The following is a 21,192-nucleotide window of genomic DNA, read 5'->3' as shown; positions in this document are numbered from 1 at the left end:
GCATGTAAAGAATCGTTTGGAAATATTGAAGAGTAACTGGATTGATACCGATATTATTTTACGTGGAAAGGAGAAAGAAATAGTTGGTCGGGGAGCGGATTGCAGGGCAGAACGACATCAAGAAACATTTTAACTTTATATTTGATTTATTTATATGTCAGAAAATAGGAAGAATTATAATTGATAATACCAGCAGAACGGGAGCAGAGGCGTGGGAGTTGTTTATTTGCAGAATCGTTTTAACTTTTATCTTTCTAATTTGTTTTGTGTCAGCGTAGGAGAGAAGGCAAGAAGGAACGATATTGTGGACATTTAGTATTGTTTAATTATTCATCTGGTGATATTATTGTATTTGAAAGGGGGGTTTCGGGGATTTATTTAAAAATAAGAAGATTGTTGATATTTGGTTTGGAAGGATTGGGAAATTTGGGGAATTGCATAAAGTTTGTGGGGAATAGGAACACGGTATCATTGTTGGAGAATTGGTTGGGGTTTTTTTTGTGGGTTTTTTTTTTGGGGGTTTGAATTATAAAAGAAAGAATTGGTTGTCGAAGATTATTATTAAATTTTACTTTTTACATTTATATGTGTACAGTTGTGGCTATTTACCGTTGTTCACCGTTGGTTACCAGCAATTACATGTCCGAAAGAGCCGTAATTGCGGCTGTGTGACAACGAGCAAATCACCAATTACAGGATGGATAAACTATTTTATATTTTATCATGCTTATATACTATAGTTTCATTTGAGGTTTAGGGAGTTGAAAGAGTCATGAGTTACAACCCTGGTACTAGGTCACGATTGAACCCTGGACCATGGGATTGAAAGGCAAGTACCATAACCACAAAGCTACAGCTCCAATTTATCAATTTATTTCAAAAACTTCCTCAGGGAGAGGCAGTATGTAGTACTAGTACACATATTTAAATACAAAGAATAAATATACTATCCACACTGTTGTAAAATAAAAGGACTTCATATACAATGAACTTTGAACCAAACATTTCCATTCTTACCTTTAAGCTTATGCTTAGTAGCCTGCAGTTCTTTCAACATTGTAGAACGTTTGTTGTTCATCTCATTGAGGTCTTTTTCAGCTGCTCTCACGTCTGTGCTCAGTTTCTCAAGATGCCCTTGTAAGGTCTCAAAAGCGCCCTCACTCTCGGATTGTTGCCTAAAAAGAAATCGATATTTTTGACAGAAAGGTTTTTTGTAAAAAATGTTGTCAGTTGTAACTTTACATGGTCTAGGACATTATTATATAATGATTTTTAAGCAATTTTCACAATAATTTCCACAATTGTTTTATCCAGAGTTTACATAGTTACCTTCTGAACTGTCTGACCTTTGACCCCATGCTTTCACAATTCCCTTCCAGCATTTCTTTCTCTCTCTGTAGGTTACTTATACCAGCCTCCATTGACAGTTTCTCTTCTGTCAGTTGTTCTTTCACTGCTCTCTCAATTTCAATAGTTTGTCGGGTACACTCCAAACTTAACTGTTTCTGTTGTACTTCTGATTGTAAGTTTTCTAGCTGCCCTCGTTCCTAAAACAATATTTAATTGGTTTGAATTATATATTGCATTGCATTTAAACATTTATTTACTTTCAATAACATAGTAACAAAATAAAAGGAGATGCATAATATGACAAAGCAACATTGAAAGAAGGCTTGTGATATCTACTGTATTACATAAAATGGTTCTTGTATATTGTATTGTACTTGGTTTCTCAGAAATCAACAGCTTAATTTCAGACCAATGTATACTAAGGAGATACAGTATTATAGATCATATAAGAAGAATTTAAAAAAAAATCCTTAATATTATTGATTGATTATTATTATTATTCTTATTTCAGTTATTTGCATAACTTTTGCCTATAGGTAACCATCATAAATTTGTATATTACAAACATAATAAAACAACTATGTATGTATGTAAAATTAACATTGTTTGATAGCTGACAAGGAGAATGATGTCACAGGGTTTTCTTACAAAAATCTTTAAAAAAAAAGATTTGATTCTTATGCCATTCAACAACAAGTACACAACTCACAAATTACAGGATTGTAAACCCATGACATATAAACTAAGCCTAGGTAGTTTAAGCTTAGGGCTTAGGTAATGGCGTTGCATTGGTGGTTGCGAAAAATCATGGAATTGTGAAAGGATTTGAACCACGGACTCTGTGATTGGTAAGCAAGCATATCAACCACCAAGCCACAGTGCCACTCTACTGCTATTTGGTATTATATTCATAACTACATTAACCACTTGGTTTTAAAACTGTGTAAAAAGTAAGTGTTGATTTTTATCAATCTTAAAAGATACTATTGATATACCATAATTACCTCTAATGCAGCAATTTGCGTATGTTCTAGCTCAGCCATCTTGCGCTCATGTTGAATTCTCAATGCCTCTAGTTCCGTCTTCTCTATCTGAATCAACTCCAACGTATGCTTCAATTCTGTTTTACTCTTATCTATACTTCCCTCAATATGTTGTAGTTCTCGGTCTGTTTCTTCTCTTTGGCTTCTTGATTCTTCTAGCTTCGCGTTGCCAGCGGAAACAGCTTTTGTCAGTTGCATTTTTTCTTTGTTCAGTTGATCAAGCTTGAATTTAGCTTCCTGCAATTTTGACAAATCAAAACCTTTCTTAATCAAATTGTCTGAAATGTTATTTCTTATTTTACAGAAGTTTACTGATGTACAAGCTACTCTTTTTTTTAAAAAAATATAATATATATATATCTTATGTATCTACAGTTGATAAGGCCAACATAGTTTCCCTATGGGAATAATAGTGTTTAAATGAATGAATGAACTCTATTGCAATCAGTATCATCATTATTATCAATATCAAACTTTACCCCAATCTTGCGTTCTGTCTCGGTGACCTCGGCCTCTCCATCCTTCAAGGCCATGATCAGTTTCTGCTTGCTAGTGTCTACACTATTTGATAAGCGCTGTAGTTCAGTTTCTTTCTGTGCTACATCTTGTAGAAGTGAGCCTAACTTTTCTTCTTGATTGCTTATCTAGATAAAAAAATGTTAAATAAGCCGTTTATTTTGTCTTTTATAAGTGGAATAATTATTTTTGTTGGTTTTTTTTCTACAGAAGTGAATAACTTTATTAAAACTTCAAAATGACCTATTAATAGTCTGATTTTATAAATCTTTATTTTTCATGTACATATTTAACATAACCTGATAACAATCTCCAGATATCTTCAGGGACATTAACACAATGACCACATGGCACAATCTGGGTTTGGAAATTGAGGCAACAATTTGCTTCTCTGGGTTTGAACCATTGAGAAACATTAATCAGTCAGTCAGTTTTGTTAACATTAATTTGTAGCTCCTGATATTTCTACCTACCCGGGTTGTAATGTTGTCTAATGTTGCCCTTTTTTCTGCCAATTCTCCAGTTGCGTCTCTAATAGCGGACGATTGCTCTAATACTTTCTGCTCACCAACTAACAACTCGGAATTAATTTTTTCAAGCCTGATATAGAATGGAAATTACTTATTATTATTTGGATGTTCATATATGGGCACATCACATTTTTTGTCACATAGAGTTTGATAGTATAGACAGAGTTTAAAAATATTATCAACTATTTCACGTTAACATGAAAAAATGTAATATATCTTAAAAAAATTCTAACCTTGCGCTCAAGTGCTGTGTTTTTGTTTCCAAACTTCTAAACTCATTGTCTCGACTTGCGATGACAATTTCGATGGCTTTTAATTCCTCTTCACGCTGGGTTTTAAGATCTTTTAGTTCACCAACTTCTTCTTTAAGATCTTCTAGTTGCGATTCCAGATGGATGATTTCTTTTCCACTCTCTTGCGCTCTTTTCTCCATCTCTGCAACCTCATCGTGCGTTTGTTTTAACTTTTCAGTCACCTCGTCATACTGGTTTAATGTTTCATTCGCCTGAAAAGCATGACATAAATTATTATCAAAATCCAAGTGAAGAGCACAATTAAAAAGTTAAATTATAGTTTTCCAACTGCAGTCAATGATTATGATTATGATGACTATGATGGTGATTATGATTATGATTATATGATTATGATGGCGATTATGATGGTGATTATGATTATAATATGATTATAATGGTGATTATGACGGTGATTATGATTATGATGGTGATTATGTTGATGATTATGATGGTGATTATGATGATTATGATGGTGATTATGCTGATAATAACTTGGTGTGATGATGAAAATTATAAAAACAAACACCTTTTGTCTGACATCTTTCAAATCTTCCTCACATTCATGTAGAAGGTTGTCTGCTTCTCGTAACTCTGCTCTTCTCTTTGTCAACGTTTTCTCTGTGCAGATTATCTCTTGCCGTATATGTTGGACGCGCCCTCTTGAGTCTGACGAGTATTCCGAATAGGTTCCTTCAGACAATTGGTCTTCCACTAAAAAATCTCTATAGAAACAAACTTTAAAATCAATTTCTCCAACTTACAGAGCAAAAGCTCTAACATTATACAGTGGTGTTCCTCCTTTGGGACACCCTTATTCCTGGGAAATCCCTATTCCTGGGAAATCCCTATTCTGGGGACACCCCTATTATGGTGACACCCTTTTTCTGGTGACACCTCTATTCTGGGGACACTCCTATTCTAGTGACACCCCTATTCATGGAATACCCCTATTCATGGAACATCCCTATTCAAGGACACCCTATTCTTGTGACACCCCTATTAAGGGAACATTTTATTGGGTCCCAAAAGTGTCCCCTTTAACAGGGTTTGTATTAGTTGCTGTGATACAAACCTTCTTCTTTCCTTTCTTTCAGTCATACGCATTGTCTGCATTTCTTTCTCCATCATTCCTTTCTCTAATCTAAGTTCATCTACTTCATTTTTCAGTTCATTCATCCCTCGTATTATTTCTTCAAGTTCTGCATTTGTACATCTTCGTTCATCTTCTAAATCGTGGTTCTTTAATTTTAAAGAATCTAACTTATCTTTCTGCTTCTCAATGGCTAAATCAAGATCTTGTAACTCGTCATTGCGATTCTAAGATAAATAGACACTGTATTAATTGATTGATTTATTGAAGATTACCGGGCACCCGTGTGATAGTTTAGTATGTCTGTTAGGAGACAGTCTAGTATTTTGAATGCGTTTTTATTGGTTAAAAACAAGTTCCAATTTTCAAAGCATCCGGTATTGGGAGACTTGATTGTAGAACGATTAATTTAAATCTAATAGTTTTTTTTAGCACTGTACAATAAATGTTGTTATTAGTACTTGCCTCTAATTCTTCATCCCTAACTTTAGCAGACTTTGACTTCTGTAAGAAAAAAGAAATGCATCATGAATCTTGTTCACAATGTTAAATGTGATGTTCATGTTTTGTCACATTATGTTTCTTGAAACTATTAACTATAATTCATGATTATTTATTTATTTAAGAACCACATTAGTCACATTACAGATATTGCTATTTACATACACACCTTCTTTTTCTTGGCAAATTGTCTCTCAAGATCTTTTACATAATCCTCCTAAAAAAATAATAAGCAGAGTAGTCATATGACAATGCACACATTGTGACTACACATTATAAAAAGTATTCTGTAACTATTCTAAAATGTTATTGTAATTTGCGTTCATATTTACCAAGTCATGATGCTCTGGAACATTACAAAATAGAACATCGTCGGGAACCTCCATTTTCCTGCTCTGACGTTTGTCTTCGTTGTCTCGGTTATGAACTTCTGCAGTTTCTGCAAACTGTACTGAGTGATGAGGTGGCATTTGGTGTGTAGGTTGATGATGATGCATTTGTTGTGAATGATGTGGCATTTGTTGTGCATTATGTGGTAACTGTTGGGTAGGAACTTGATGACTCATCACTTGATGTGTAGGTTGATGGTTTGGCAGTTGATGAGTAGGAGTGTAATAGTTAGATTGGTGTGGTGTTGATGTCGCATTTGGGGGCTGGGTAAAGCCCAACTGGTCAGATTGAGATGAAGATACCCATCCAGAAGGACCTATAAATAAAAAATCAAATCACAGTCAAGTTGTAGCTTCATGGTTTAGAGGCTTATCATTTTATTCTATTTATTTTTTTAGGCACATCGACAATAGCAAATTACTGTCCTATCAGATAGGTGGTAATCCCCCCTGACACAGGGGCTTTTTTCGTCTCGTCTTGAATGATAAACTGGGTTCTATGAAGTTGACACACTTTTAAACTATATACACTTAACCTATGGTTTATAGTCCTTAACTGAATTATTTATTATAAATTTGGGACAAAAACAATTATCAAAAGTGAATGACAGACCGTCACCTAAAGAATCATGGAAATGACAAGCATACACAATGTCTACACAATACGAATATTGTACAGATGAGAGGTATGAAAACAACAATTATAAAAATGTTTACCATTTTGAATAAAGCTGCCTCCGTCTTCAGGCTGGTAAGCGCCGCCATACTGCTGATTCTCTTCAGAAAATCGTAACCTACTATGCCTCATATCTCCATGATGTTGTCTACCTCCTCCGTGCGCCTGAGTATACATAAAAAAACCTTTAGGCACAGACCAACTTATTTCTTTTGGTAGGAACACTCTCAAGTTCATTATTAATGGCAAATACATATACTGGAGTTATACAATTAAAAAATGAAGACTACAAATGTTAAGACTCTCCAAAGAGGCCACTGCAAAAATTGCACTAAAAGAACTTAAGTAGACCAAAAGAAAGATGATATAGACACAACCTGAAACAATCATAACAGAGTAAAATGGCTTTAAATACTTGATGATGTTGATAATGATGATGTTGATTATGATGATGATGATGTTGATTATGATGATGATGATGATGTTGATTATGATAATGATGATAATAATAATGATGATGATGTTGTTGATTATGATAATTATGATGATGATAATGATGATAATAATAATGATGATAGTGTTGATTATGATAATGATGATGATGACGATGACGATGACGATGACGATGACGATAATAATAATAATAATGATGAATAATCTTCATTAATAAAATTAAACCGAGCATTACCCCTTTTTTAAGGATTCCATGTTGCTTTGGTGTTGTAACCTTAGCAATATGTTGCCCTTGTTCTGTAACTGCTCTTCTCAGTGCTTCAACTTCTTCAAGCAGTGCTTGCATTGGGTTACCTTCTGGATGCAAGTCATCTAGAAGTAACAAAATGACAATCATAATCTTTTTGGGATTCTGCCTTCGTCCATTATTTTTCAGTCAGTCAGTACTGTTTAGTTTTTACTTATTGTCTTTTCGACGAAAATAAATGTCTTTGAAATGAATTGAAGTAGAGACTGATGCTAAACACAGTGGAGTTCATCATCCAAAATAATAAAACGATGATAACAAAAACTGATACCTTCAGATTGATTAACAGCTTGGTTCAACATGTCATGAAGTCGCAGGATTTCTGCTTTCTGATCTTCAAGAGTCTCATACAGGATGCCTATTTCTTGCTGCTGATCACCTAATGAAATTGTTTGTATTTTACAAGATAAATTGGCAAGCTAAAATGAAGCATTTTCTGCAAGTTGCAAGTTATTCCCCCATTTACATAGGTCATTCATCCAACAATACAAGAAAAACAAACTTTATCTTTGATACAAAAGGAGGCGACAAGATTCCACATAACACTTAAAGCTATGATGGAAGCATACAATAATGAAAATGAAATGTTAATAGCTGGGTCTTCAAATTCAATTCTATAAAACTTTAAAACTCTGGGGGAAATTCATTTGGTTGTAGTAATACAAAGATTTACAAAAACATTTAACAGTACACAAAAGGCAAGCACAAGCACAACAATCATAATCTACAATATGTTTTAAAAAAACACGCAGAGAAACAAGGTAAGGACATTACCTATGGTTTGTGAGGCAGCGTCCCCTCTGTCTATTTCACTAACAAGTTCCTGCTCACGCTCAGATAGAGCATTCTCCAAGCCATTAATCTCCTCTTGAGCTTTCCTTAATTCTGTTGCTGCCTTCCTAACTTGTTCACTTGCATGTGCCTCTGCCTAAAATTATAAAGGAGAGAGAACTATGTATCAGCATTGGTTAATGGTGGCTAAGGAGCTAGCCTGTCAATAAAAGAGTTTTCGGTCCAAATCCTATCTGACTTTACTTTGGTCGGGTGCCATATAAAAGCTTAAATAAATAAATGTATTAATTAAAAATCACCGTAATTAATTTGAAAACTTATCCTATAAGGAAAGTGACCAATTCATTATTGCGGCAATCGAAATACATGCTTAAGAAAGATATAGTGTGGTAGAAATAATTGTAATTATTAAATTTTAAAAGAAAAGTAAAAATACTAAAAAATAAGAAATAAGCGAAGATGAAACTTAAAACTAACATCAGCAATGGCATCTAGCTTCCTGATTTCAAGTTCTCTCTTAGATTTTTCAGTTGGTCTTCTCGTACTCCTTTCACCTGGTTGGTATGTCTGTTGGTCAAGCTTGTCTTTCAGGTGTTGGAGCTCAGCTTCTAGTTCACCAATCTGATAATGAAATAAGGAAAATGAATATAAAACATGCAACATTTATTATATTTGTTAACTATCAAGAGGATCAAATGTGCATGTCTTCATTTAAAAGGAACTGATATTAATTAAAAAATAATACATACATACAATATAAAAACATGAAAATAAAACAATACATTAATTATGCCAAAACAGAACAAAACTTACAAGAAAAATTTTGGTAAAAGTTATATCTCTAGCAATTGTATACAGTTCAAAGATATTTAAAATTGTGTTCATGAAATTGGTAGTGGAATCAGAATGTCTATCAAACTCTTTTAGCTACTTTTCTCTAGCCAGGCTGTTACCTTTTCATCTGATCTTTGTCTTCTACCATCTTTTTCTTTCATTCCTCTCCTTCCTTTTCCCGTTCCCGTTCCTTTCATTGTTGTATCACTCGAATCATCATGCTGTTTCCAATCTGGCCAATCATCCTGTATCGGAGAAAATAGTTAGGGTCACTGGTATCCGTAATGAGGCAATTCAACTGGTAGGGTTATTAGCTCAACGCAGTGATACGACTCGGCTGAAAAGGACCAGAACACCGGGGCAACCATACTCTTCTGAAAGATGCACTGGCACACAAGCCAGTTTTCAGTCGCTATCAGAGAGACTTGTTCTACCACCATGATTGAGGAGCGCATTGAACTTGTGCCGATATTATAGCTGTGTTTTAAACAATTATTAGCATCTATGACACATTCAGCATGTCTCCACACTAACCTCCACTGGCGTTGCATCTATTTCATCTCTTCCCTTTTTCTTCTGCGCATCTTCAAGTTGTTTACTTAGCCTATCAATTACACCATGGAGTGCCTGGATTTCTTCTGTTTTATCATCCTAAAATATATTTGAATTTAGAAAAGATACAATGTTTGCATCCCAAGTAATAATGATAATTACCCAACCATTTTCCATCAATAAAAGAAAAAAAAATTGTTTGTTGAAAAATGTATTCAATTTTTTTGTTTTCTTTTTTATCTTTCATGATTCATTGTGTATCCTAGTAGAAAGCGTACCTCTTTGATTGGTGGGTCTGATTTGGATTTATCTCTCAGTTGACGTTTCAGGTTCTTCAGTTCTGCCTCAACCTGAAATCATAGTAAATAAGTGAATATTTATTGTTAGAAGGTTTGCATGGGGAAGTTAACTGTTAATATGTTGATATAAAGTTTGCGGTACACCTTGTGTATATATATAGTTCTGAAATGAACTGTTGAGTTTCTTGACGTTTTGATCAATACACTTTGGAGTGAGAATGCAGAAAGTCCAATAATGCTTGCCTACCTCTTTTTGTCTTTCTTTTGATTTCTGAACTTCGTTTTTAGCTTCCTTTAACCTTCCCTCCATCACATCTTGAAGATCTCCCAATGATTTCCCCACTTGGTCTTCTTCATTGATTGGCTTTAACCTTCCTTTCTTACTAGCGTGTATTCTTTCTTTAACTTGGTCGATTCTCCTTGACACATCATTCGGGTTGATAGATTCATTTGCAAGGTCATTCATTCTTTGTTCCTGTTCCTTTAAATTGTCTTTCATAGAACGATTGATTGCCTGGAAGAAAATAAAAGCAAAACCATTAATAGAGCAATGGGTTGACAATAATTTAAGTACTTGGCTTTACATTTATTACCAAATGTTTTAGACTTTGGCTAAATTATTCACACTCTCCTTCAGCACAAATAAGTTGCTTTAAGCTCTGTCTACACTATCAAACTAGTTTGACAAAACAAGTGAGACCAAATATGGTAGTGATATTCCCAAATATGGTAGTGATATGACATCATTGTGTCCATATATGGGCACATCACATTTTTTTTGTCACATAAAGTTTGATAGTATAGGCACATTTATTCTTTTGCATGAAAATTACGACTGAGGGTAGGTTACAACCTTAAGCTCTGCACTATCAACATTTATGTGACAAAAAAAAATGTGATGTGCCCATATGGATAGAATATCATGATTTCCGGACATTTTTTATTGTTGATCGTTAAAGTTACGGGGATCAACAGAGTTGTAACGCCAAATGGAGATCGTGAAGAAAACAATGTCATATCACTACCATATTTGGGAATATCACTACCATATTTGGGCACATCACACTTTTTGTGTCAAACTTGCTTCTCTAGGTTGGTATAAATAGTGTAACCTATGACTGTATAGCAACATAACAGTCTAAAACATGAGTCTCTCCATCCTCAACACACACAAGGTCTCACCCTTAACGCTCTCTATAGAGTTCACTTATAGTGTTTACAATAGTACAACTATCAGCATAGAGAAACATACTTTATGCAGTGTGTGTGTAACTAGTGTGGAAGCTTCTTACCTGTAGTGCACCAAGTTGATCAACCAGTCTGTGATAGTCTTGCTCTCTCGCTTCATTTACATCTTTGTATTGCTTTAACTTTTCTTTTTCTGCTTCTACTTCATCCTCTAAAGCATGGATATCATCCTGAAACAGAAACAATTTATTGAGGTTTTCTTAGGCACTGTCTACACTAACAAACTAGTGTGATGTGTCCAAATATGGCAGTGATATGACATCATCATGTTCATATGGGCACATCACATGATTTTTGTAACATAAAGTTTGATAGTGTAGACACAGAGCTTTATATATTGTATTCTTTTCTACTTGTTGTTGATTATTAAGGCTTAATTTATCCCACTAAACCATGTTAGCTGCTATGCCTCACAGCTCAAGTGTGATATTTGCAGTTCTATTGCTGTTTGGGCTAAGTTTCCAATAGAACATTGTATAAGCTCTTTTATTTTAAAGTGCAATAGACATATACTAGACTATTTATTTATGAGATTAACTGGTACATCAAATTCACTATTTAAATTATAATTTTTAAGCTCTGTCTACACTATCAAACTTTATGTGACAAGAAAATGTGATGTGACCATATATGGACATGATGATGACATATCACTACCATATTTTTGCATATCACTACCATATTTGGGCACATCACACTAGTTTGATAGTGTAGACAGAGCTTAAAAAATTGATTTTATTTACCTCCACCTTTGTATCCCTTCCAGAGAGTTCAGCTTTCAACCTCTCATTATCATTTTGTGATCTTTTCAATTTCTTCTCAAGATCTGGTATATATTGGCTTGTCTCCAACATTGACTTTTGTAGTGCATTATTGTCTTGTTGTAACTCTGCCAAACTTGCTTCCAGATCATCCACATACTGCAGGGTAAATATTTTATTTCATTTATTCATGGTCACACACAACAGTTAAAAAGGTTAAAAATTGGTAAATTACAGATAAAATACATTGTTTATGATACAAAAAAAAAAGAAAACATAATAATAATAATACAAAATAAAAGTAAGATTGGTGTAAGGGTATTCATTCATCATTCATATTATACTGTAACATAACATTTTACTTTAGTACGGTTAATGTATAGAGTATTATTATAAAACATGAAGAGGAAAAATATCCTGGAAGTAAAGAATTGGAACAGCTCTAATCTTTTGTCAGGAAAATACAATTTGTAATCTAATTAATTTCGGGTTTTCTACATGCAAAATAGAAAAAAACGAGGAAAATACAAGGTAAAATGAAAGCACAAAATCCAAAATATTTTTTTTTTCTTTGTTAAAAATAAGAAATATTTTTATTTTCCTAATACCTGGATATTTTATAATGTAAGATCTGTAATTGGTGTGAAATAAATTAATAATAAAACCTTTTGTTTTTGTTTTGCTTGATGTTTTTCAGCTTCCAATTCCTGCTTTAATTGTTCAGCCTGTTCTAACTCCTGTATCAATGCATCTTTTTCTTGATGTAGTAGTTGGTTATCTCTTTGGCATTCTTCTGACTGCTTCTTCACCCTCTCCAAATAATCTGTCAAACCTCCAACAACATTTTCTAAATCTTCTTTCAGTTCATCATTCATATCTGCTTGTCCTTTAAAAAAAGAGAATAGTATTTTACTGCAGTAATTATTAATAATACTGCAGTTCTTGTAATGTTTCTAATTATTTTATGTAGTCTTACCAAGAACAAGTTGTTCTTCTATATCTCTTAAGGCTTCAGTCTCCTTGGCGATTTTTGCTAGCATTCTATCCATGTCACGCTTCAGTTGCTCGTGGTTATCAACTTCACTTTCAACAGATCCTATCTGTTGTTTGAGGGCAGCTTCAATATTGGCCTACAAGAACAAACATAAATAATATATCAACTATCCTTCTAACAGATCCTATCTGAACATAAATCTCAGCTTAATTCTACAGCAAAATATTATACAGTAGAATTTTCTTACTTAGCAAAGTAAGAACGGCAGATCTGGAAAATAGTTTGGCTCTAACTTCTATTGAGTCTATATCTTAAGATCTGTCTACACTATCAAACTATTTTGACAAAAAAAGTGTGATGTACCCAAATATGGTAGTGATATATCCATATATGAGCACATCACATTTGTTTGTCACATAAAATTTGATAGTGTAGACAGAACTTAAACCCTCTGCTGATACATTCAGATAAAATCTTCAAATAGTAGGCTTTCATGAGTTGGTTTTTAAATTTCTACTTTTTATGCTTATATTTATGCTAAATTATCAATTGTTGGAAAATTCAATTCTAATATACTCACATGCTTCGGGTCGTCTTTAGCAACTTTATCCAACTGGCGCTTCAGCTGAGCCATCTGTCTTTCTTTTTGATGTATGATGTCGTTGGTTCGATCCATGTCTTGCTCAATTCTTATCACTTGTTCTCGCAATTGGTTGATGGCAGCCATTTTGTCAGCTAGTTGATTCTGGAGGATTTTTTCTTGTTCTATAGGCATCTGTAAAATATGAATTTTGTTGATGTTATAAATTTTCTGTCACACATGTTTTAACGTCATAATAAAGTGGTGGATAAACTTACACTACCTGGTTTAACTTACACTAGCTGATTTGATTGATTGATTTTATTCGATATTCATACACAAAAGTTAAAATATACAATGTACAAAAAGAATACCAGGATAACCCATTAAGTCGACAAATAAAAAGTAAACTTACACTAGCTGGTTTAACATACTCTAGCTGGTTTAACTTACTCTAGCTGGTTTAACTTACACTAGCTGGTTTAACTTACACTAGCTGGTTTAACATACACTAGTTGGTTTAATGTACACTAGCTGGTTTAACGTACACCAAATGGTTTAACTTACACTAGCTGGTTTAATATACACTAGCTGGTTTAATTTACACTAGCTGGTTTAACTTACACTAGCTGGTTTGACCTTTGATATGTTTTTCAGCTCTTCAGAAGCTGTAAGTACTTGTTGTTCTGTTTTCCTCAAGTTATCTTGCAACTTCTCAAGTCTAGATTCAGCTGTAAAACACAAGAAATATTTGATATCACTGTTAAAGCATATATTACATGGTAAGGTCAAGATACAACTTTACACTGATTACTAGCTGCATTACTGGAGTATGTTTCCATACGTGTTTGATCCAAAGATGACCAGACTAATCATATGTACAGCGCTTAAGCATAGTTCCAATGCAAGGATGTTTTTTCCCATACTTTCTGTGATTTTATTTATCTACATAACTTCTATGACTGCTTAGTCAACAGATTCAAATGTTGATAACCTACTAGTTCCTTGGTCATAAATATGTGATAAATTAACTAATAACAAAACTCTAGGAGCTAACCTCTTTCAATTTGTCTTTGCTTTTCTGCCAACCTGTCATCGGTAACTTGGTGCAACTGTTGTTCAATCTTTGCTTTCTCCTCACTCATCTCATGAGGTGCTTGCATCATTCTTATCTGTCTCCCTCTAGCTTTGATCACTCCCTCTCCAGCATAAGCGTTGCGCTTAAAGATTGCTTTGCCTAAATACGCTGCTTCTTCGGTTCCTCCATCTTCTGTTTCATTGTTTATCTGTTGATTGAGATTAGTGTATATAGGATTTTATGAACAATTAAAAAATTATACTTAAATAAAGTACACTATTAGCTAGTGGTCTTTTAATAAAACTGCTAAAAGGGTCCTAATCTAATGATAATGAGATACCTAACTTAATTACATTCATCGTAAACTATTAGTTAAAAACCTCTATTGACATGTATAACACTTACAGGTGTAAATTAGGTTTTATGTGAGTGAATACAATAGACATTTTTTGTCTTGTTTCTTAATGTGATGTGCCCAAATATAGTAGTGATATGACATCATCATGTCCATATATGGGCATGCCACATAAACTTTGATAGTGTAGACAGAGTTTAAGCTTATTTCTCCATGATTTAAGTATACTACTACCTCAGGATAAGGGCCAAGAGGGTCAAACTTGTGGTCTATTTTGTAGAATGCCAGTTCTTGCTCCAGCCTGTATTGTTTCTCGCAAGCCTTTGTCAGCTCTGCTGTTTTTCTCCTCAGCTAGATAAATAAAACATTGGAATAAATAATTAAAGCATGCTATATGCTTTCTTGTACAATCAAAGTAAACATGTTTATTTTAGTGAATTGTAGTGAACTACAAGACAGAACATAATAAATAAATTAAGCGCCTGTGTGTGTACTACTGAAGTTACAGATATATTAAAGGTTTCGGTATAGTAAGCTTTTGTGATGTCATCGTTATAGAAATGGCAAGCTGGTGTATCCAGTATACAGAGCTGTTTGGTAAAAAGATGAATAGGAAAATTGTGGACATTATTGTGCATACTAACAAACATATGTACATACAAAGCAAGTCATATACTTGGCAAATGCATGCTTAACAGATCCTTCCCTACTGTACACATAGCCTAAGGTGTGGTGACAGCAAAGGGGGTGGGGGTAGGAGACAGCAAATCTACTATATAGACCATATCATAAACATACCAGTTCATTCTTTGTTTCTATTTCCCTTTCTAACTCTTTCATTGCATTCTTCTGTTCTGCATTCCTTTGTTCTAACTGTGTTCCATATTTGTCTTTTCTCTTCATCTCCTCTTCTGTTCTTGACTGATTTAGTTCCAGGTTTTTTATCTTTTCATTATCTTTATTTATCTGTATTTCTAAATTCTCAAGTTCCTCTGAAAATTAAAATAAAATATCATAAAATACTTATTTCAATCCTTATCATGTAGGACTAGCATGTGACAAGCATGGGTTCAAAACGGTCATATTGCCATATTTAATTACATGATGGATAAACTATTTAATAATTTATTGTGCTTATAAACTAAGTCTCATTTGAGGCTTAGGGAATGAAGTTGAAAGAGTCGTGAGTTACAATCCTGGCACTAGAGTATGTCAGGATTGAACCCTGGACCATGGGATTGGAAAGCAAGCACGTTAACCACCAAGCTACAGCTCCACTACATATATATGTGTGTACAATTGAGGGACTAGTGCTGTTCCGCCGTACCACGCCGAGAATATTAAAGAGTTGCTATCCAATCGGGTTTGAACGATTCCTTGAAAGCCCCAGTGGTCTAATGGTTAGGACATCTCCATATCAAGCAGAAGGTTCCGGGTTTGAATCTTGGTTGCGGCGACATTTTCTCATTCTTATAGATTTCCTCATCTTATCAATCCAAATTAATTAATAAATATTCAAAAATTACCTTTTTGGAATCTTTCGTCAGCATTTATGCGATCATCATGTGTAATTTGTACACCATTCAAAATCTCCAAAGAACGTAACTGGAAGACTATATACTGATGATAGTGAGCTAGCTCACACAATGGGTTCTGTTCTATTGACAATTGAGTTAGGTCTCGCATTACGCGTAGATGACCTATATCATGCAGCTAAAATGAAAAACAACATTTATTTCATTTAGAGGATTACTGCATAAACCAAGTATTTATTTTTCAGTTTAAGATCCTGAATATCTCAGGATGCGAAAATAGGGGGAGGATAATAATAAAGAGTGCGTCAACATTAGGATTGTAATCAGGATTAAAACTGAAATGTATCTAAATATCTGACTTACTGAGAATAGTAGATTTCTTCCTAGCCGGAGAACTCTAAGACTCTTAAGCCTTTTTCCAAGCCATGTTGGGATGCTTTCAATTAGGTTCCCAGTAAGGTTCAGCTTCTGTAGGCCAACCAACGTCTCAAGGCCTTCAATATGCGTGATGCAGTTAAAACTAAGATCTAGCTCCCTAAGTCTTGTCAGTTTATCCAAACGTTCGATCTTGGCAATCTGGTTACAACTGAGGCTTAACACCTCAAGGTGCCGGCATTTCTCCAGGTTCTCTATATACTTTTTATTTAACAAGATATAAATATTTCTCAAGTGATTACCAAAAACTAGACATAAAATGCATTTTATATAGTAGGCTCACATATATATTATTATAGTTTATTTAAACAATTTAAACAATACTAAAAGTACAGTTTGTGGTACAAAAAAGAACTAAAGTTAGTATGATAATAATAGAGAGGTTTCGCAATCTTACGAATACGATAACGAAAACGGATACGTAACGCACACGTATTCGTAAGCCATAAATAAATCTGTTTCGCATGGCAACGAAATATTGAGGCGCGTCCAAAATATGACTGCGGTAAATTTGAGCGAAGCGCAGGTACGTGTTGCTTGGTGCTTGGCTGCCTAGGCCTAGCGTAAACATCAAAGCGAGTGAGGACTTTAAAAACTGCTATTTATCAAAATTGACTTGGCATTTTAGTAAATTACTTTAGTAAATTACTTTCAATAAATCTATAATTATATTATAATCATGAATCATTCCTGATTCAAATGCAAAATGTGCAAAATAGATCAAAAACTATACTCGTTTTGTAGTTACAAATATGACTGGTGATATTCGTCAACACGAATACGCCTTACGAATATGAAATGGGGATCAGCTCAAAAGTTTCACAAATGTATGACGTATCCGTTTTCGTTATCGTATTCGTAAGGTTGCGAAACCTCCCTAATATGTTGATGTTTGTTATGCAACATTTTCTTTACTGGAGCACTGTATATCAAGACATTTTCAATTGTTTTTTAGAAAAAAAAATGGCATACTACAAACATTACTTTATTATTTTTATCCACCATGCAAACTTTTATCAATATTAAATAAATTTGTTAGTAAAACGTTTTTCAATTTTCAAAATTGTTTTAGCCGTGGAAGACTCACAAAGGCAGAAATTAAACATTTAATCAAATATGTTAAATATGCATTGTTATACCTTAAACCTTTTTCCGCCTTCAAGATGAAGGTTAAGTTTCAGTGTAGTCACCCAGGCCACATTTTCCTTGCCCGAAACTTTCTTGATTAAATTCTCTGTGATGTATCTGACTGGATACTTTGAAGGGGATGATTCTGAAAGGAGAACTCAATTATGAACGTATTACTTTTCTCTTTTGTTAAGTATAAACTTAAACAAAGTTATTTACAATCAAAACACTATTAAAAATAAGATTCATAAAACAAGATGACGGCCATGTGTGACGGTTACCTTGCCTGTTTTCTGTAGCATGACTGCTGCTGATATTTGAAGGGGTAAGTGGGGATGATTTTAAACTTTTTGGTTGGTTCCTACCGCTTGATCTTGCAGACATTGCTTTGGTGGGTTTACTGCTCCTTTTCATAATCTATACCTTTATTTTCATTTTAATATCATTACGCCCTCTGGAAAATTGATAAAATAAATAAAATGTTGATTTATTAAAATTAATTTTATTATTAAATTTAAACCTTTTTTTAAATATTAACTTTTTACTAATAGTTAATACTAATCTAATGTCTGATGGGTCATACTATTGTAATTCAGTGCATAGCTAGGCCTATATATTACCTGACTGGCCTCCTATAGCTAGGCCTAGGTCTTTCATAAATCTTAGTAGCCTCTTCCTCTCTACTACTAGTAGTAGTACACTAGCCTTCATATCTACCCTATCAGTATCTAGCTAGGCCCTAGCTAGGCAGATAGGCTTATTATTATTTAGGCCTAACTAGAGACGGTTGCTGCTACAATACGATTGGATTGACTCTCTACCAAAGAGCCTGTCCTTCCTTTAGGGGGCCTAGGCCTAAGCCCTAGTTCTAAATAAATAACTAATATTACTTTACGTGATTAAACTAATGTATATTGGATGTTAAAATCCCTCAAATATTGTCATAAACTTACTTACTTCTCTCTTGAAAAAGGCCGCTTTTGCATGATATTTTTGTTGGGGATTTTTCAACCAATCACAGACTTGCTTCTAACAACTAACAGTTTTGTGAATGTCAAAGTTCAAAAGTTTTGTAAACATTGATATTTTTATATATCAAGCCTTTTGGCAATTATTCTTGTAATAATATTATATTAATTTGGAATCTATCCTAGGAAATAAACTTTAAATCCATTCTACTACTACGTGCTACAACACAGTAGAGGTTATAGCAAATAGTAGCTGCAACAGGCCTATTTTTTGTTGTTTGTGGCCTCTATTCTGGACTCAAGGTTAGCATCATGTTTTTAGATCATTAATTATATTGTATGCACCTGTATTATTAATATTTAAATGAGTTACTTTGTTTATCATTATTGTGCATAATAATATATGCCTGCCTATAAACAAATTATACCTCAGTCTAAAAATCTGCATACTATTACTAAAATGATATTGATGTGCATTTTTATGTGAATGATGCAGTGAAAGTTGATCTTTTTCAGGTACATTAAAAGCTCCGCGGATAATGAAGAATGTGTTGAAGCTCTTAACGTTTGACGTCAACAATACAATCATCAAAGTACGTCATTCCGTCGGTCATCATTACTCTAAAACCGCATCTGCGTTTGGCGTTGAAGCAGATCCCGCAAAAGTCCAGTCGGCTTTTTTAGAAGCCTACAGAGAACAGAAATCTAAGCAACCAAATTATGGAGATGGGTTGGATACGACCACTGAAAGATGGTGGACAGATATCGTCAAAAAAACCTTTATTTTACAAGGTCATTCAAATATAGAAACGCTTGAACAAATAGGAGCCAAACTGTACCAGGATTTTCTAGAACCTAGTTATTGGGATGTTTATCCCGAGGTTAAAAATGTGTTAAGTTATTTTAACAAACAGGGGATGTGCGTGGGTGTAATTTCAAATTTTGATGAGCGACTAATTCAAGTTTTAAAGAATCTAGAACTGGCTCACCATTTCTCGTTCATCATCCCTTCCATTTTCGCAAAATACCAGAAACCACAACCACAAATTTTTCAAAAGGCTTTAGATCTGATGAAGGTGGCACCAAACGAATGCTTACATATTGGCGATAGTGTTAAAAATGATTATTATGCGGCGAAAGATATTGGGATGACCGCTCTTATTATAGACAGAGATGGTACACTGCAAAGAAATCATCCAGATATTAATAGAATGCATTTTATAAACGATTTAGAAGATTTGAAACGATTCGTTGACTCATAAGTTTGGATGAATAATAATATTCAATATTCGTGCAAACTAATGTCATAATGTTAAACCTTTTAACAGCATAAAGTACAACTCAGACAGTTAAAGATATTATAGTGTATTCAATAATGAATATATTAAATAGTGCATTGACTAATAATTAGTGTATTCACTAATTATATTAATTTACTATTGCATTCGTTACAGCAGAACAGATGGTTGGTTCAGCCACGCAATCATTACGCAGTCGGAGCCAAGCCTCTAGAATCAGCAAGCCCTCGGCCATATAGTATGCAAATTATGCTCCTTGATACACTGGTGGGGTTGACATTAATTATGGCGTATTTATCGTAAATTAGAAAATATCTAACGGTAATAATATTCAAGATGATTAAAGTTGGTAGATTTTAAATGAAAAGAAAATCAATATGTATTCATTTTGAATATTTGCTATTGACTATACCATATTATAGTCAGACAAACATGTACTTCCGGAGACACAATGCTGGTAGCTATGAATAAACATAATGAAATATCTGCAATTTCAAGGAAAATTTAATCTTTGTTGATGGGAAAACTTGCGTTAAAGTTATATTTTATAATTACAAAGTTAGTTTTTCAATAAATAGTACACTGCTGCCGTAAAGCATTTACTCCTGCGTTGTAAATGACAACATTTGTTTTCAGGTCGTATTTCATAATTAGCAAGTACCATACTTGGGGGCATACTGCAGCCATTTTGTGTTCACTAGCCTCATCATGCCAAATGATATCAACTCTGCTACAATAAATTCTAATAAATATCTTCAGGTCATATTTCATAATTATGAAGTTACATATAAGCAATACAATACAAAAAAGAAAAAACAAACTTTTTTTTTCCATTTATTAATATCAATGTACAGATTTCAGAGCTAAAAGAGAATGAAAACATTAGAATAAATTACACAAAATTTATACAACAGTACGCCGTTTTTTAGTTGAAATAACACCCAAGTCAAATGAATTGTTGTTATAGTTGTTAATTTTCTCTGCTTCTTTTGGCATCAGTATTATACGGCTTTCGATTTGTGAAATTCTATCTCGACTTATGTGTCGTCATCCACTAAAATTAATTTTTTTTGTGACGATCATACATTCAAATATGTACATGTTTGTAAGGAATCCAATTGACACCTGAATCTATAATCGGTAAATAAGCGCAAAAAGTTCATTGCAATGAAAGCTCAAACAGTTCT

At 33.7% G+C, this 21,192-nt stretch overlaps 2 protein-coding genes across 4 annotated transcripts in view; one reads left to right on the top strand and one right to left on the bottom strand.

Moving 5' to 3' along the window:
- The window catches only part of LOC144837226 (uncharacterized), a 29,734-nt gene extending 10,902 nt beyond the window's left edge, over window positions 1–18,832 (bottom strand). Inside the window, exons 1-34 of one of the 3 annotated variants that reach the window (XM_078692246.1) lie at window positions 18,693–18,832; window positions 18,021–18,193; window positions 17,751–17,884; window positions 16,540–16,812; window positions 16,168–16,354; window positions 15,440–15,633; window positions 14,876–14,992; window positions 14,266–14,494; window positions 13,833–13,939; window positions 13,209–13,403; window positions 12,611–12,764; window positions 12,300–12,520; window positions 11,617–11,793; window positions 10,918–11,043; window positions 9,873–10,139; window positions 9,605–9,676; window positions 9,309–9,425; window positions 8,894–9,019; window positions 8,418–8,561; window positions 7,923–8,076; window positions 7,420–7,527; window positions 7,077–7,213; window positions 6,430–6,553; window positions 5,656–6,029; window positions 5,493–5,540; window positions 5,288–5,326; window positions 4,805–5,049; window positions 4,259–4,454; window positions 3,673–3,944; window positions 3,383–3,509; window positions 2,873–3,037; window positions 2,355–2,630; window positions 1,330–1,547; window positions 1,018–1,175 (exon numbers count right to left, since the gene is read on the bottom strand). In XM_078692246.1, coding sequence (XP_078548372.1) covers window positions 1,018–1,175; window positions 1,330–1,547; window positions 2,355–2,630; window positions 2,873–3,037; window positions 3,383–3,509; window positions 3,673–3,944; window positions 4,259–4,454; window positions 4,805–5,049; window positions 5,288–5,326; window positions 5,493–5,540; window positions 5,656–6,029; window positions 6,430–6,553; window positions 7,077–7,213; window positions 7,420–7,527; window positions 7,923–8,076; window positions 8,418–8,561; window positions 8,894–9,019; window positions 9,309–9,425; window positions 9,605–9,676; window positions 9,873–10,139; window positions 10,918–11,043; window positions 11,617–11,793; window positions 12,300–12,520; window positions 12,611–12,764; window positions 13,209–13,403; window positions 13,833–13,939; window positions 14,266–14,494; window positions 14,876–14,992; window positions 15,440–15,633; window positions 16,168–16,354; window positions 16,540–16,812; window positions 17,751–17,884; window positions 18,021–18,153 — 5,614 coding nt within the window. In that variant the 5' untranslated portion in view covers window positions 18,154–18,193; window positions 18,693–18,832. Of the gene's footprint in view, window positions 1–1,017; window positions 1,176–1,329; window positions 1,548–2,354; window positions 2,631–2,872; window positions 3,038–3,382; window positions 3,510–3,672; window positions 3,945–4,258; window positions 4,455–4,804; window positions 5,050–5,287; window positions 5,327–5,492; window positions 5,541–5,655; window positions 6,030–6,429; window positions 6,554–7,076; window positions 7,214–7,419; window positions 7,528–7,922; window positions 8,077–8,417; window positions 8,562–8,893; window positions 9,020–9,308; window positions 9,426–9,604; window positions 9,677–9,872; window positions 10,140–10,917; window positions 11,044–11,616; window positions 11,794–12,299; window positions 12,521–12,610; window positions 12,765–13,208; window positions 13,404–13,832; window positions 13,940–14,265; window positions 14,495–14,875; window positions 14,993–15,439; window positions 15,634–16,167; window positions 16,355–16,539; window positions 16,813–17,750; window positions 17,885–18,020; window positions 18,207–18,692 lie in introns of those variants that run through there. The other 2 variants (XM_078692245.1, XM_078692247.1) reach the window with 2 other exon arrangements.
- On the top strand, window positions 18,768–20,785 carry LOC144837239 (haloacid dehalogenase-like hydrolase domain-containing protein 3). The gene is made up of 2 exons (XM_078692273.1): window positions 18,768–19,010; window positions 19,224–20,785. Exon 2 carries the CDS (start codon window positions 19,247–19,249, stop codon window positions 19,967–19,969), a length of 723 nt encoding a protein of 240 aa, XP_078548399.1. The 5' UTR covers window positions 18,768–19,010; window positions 19,224–19,246; the 3' UTR covers window positions 19,970–20,785.
- The last annotated feature ends 407 nt before the right edge of the window (window positions 20,786–21,192 follow it).

This window comes from Antedon bifida, chromosome 3 (assembly GCF_963402885.1).
Source record: "Antedon bifida chromosome 3, ecAntBifi1.1, whole genome shotgun sequence".
Lineage (NCBI taxonomy): Eukaryota > Metazoa > Echinodermata > Crinoidea > Comatulida > Antedonidae > Antedon > Antedon bifida.
The sequence above is the reverse complement of the archived record's forward strand: the minus strand, read 5'-3'. Positions and strand labels throughout refer to the sequence as shown.

What these genes read in the sequence shown, in the direction of transcription:
- LOC144837239 (XM_078692273.1), top strand. Translation starts at nt 19,247, where the DNA reads ATGAAGAATGTGTTGAAGCTCTTAACGTTTGACGTCAACAATACAATC.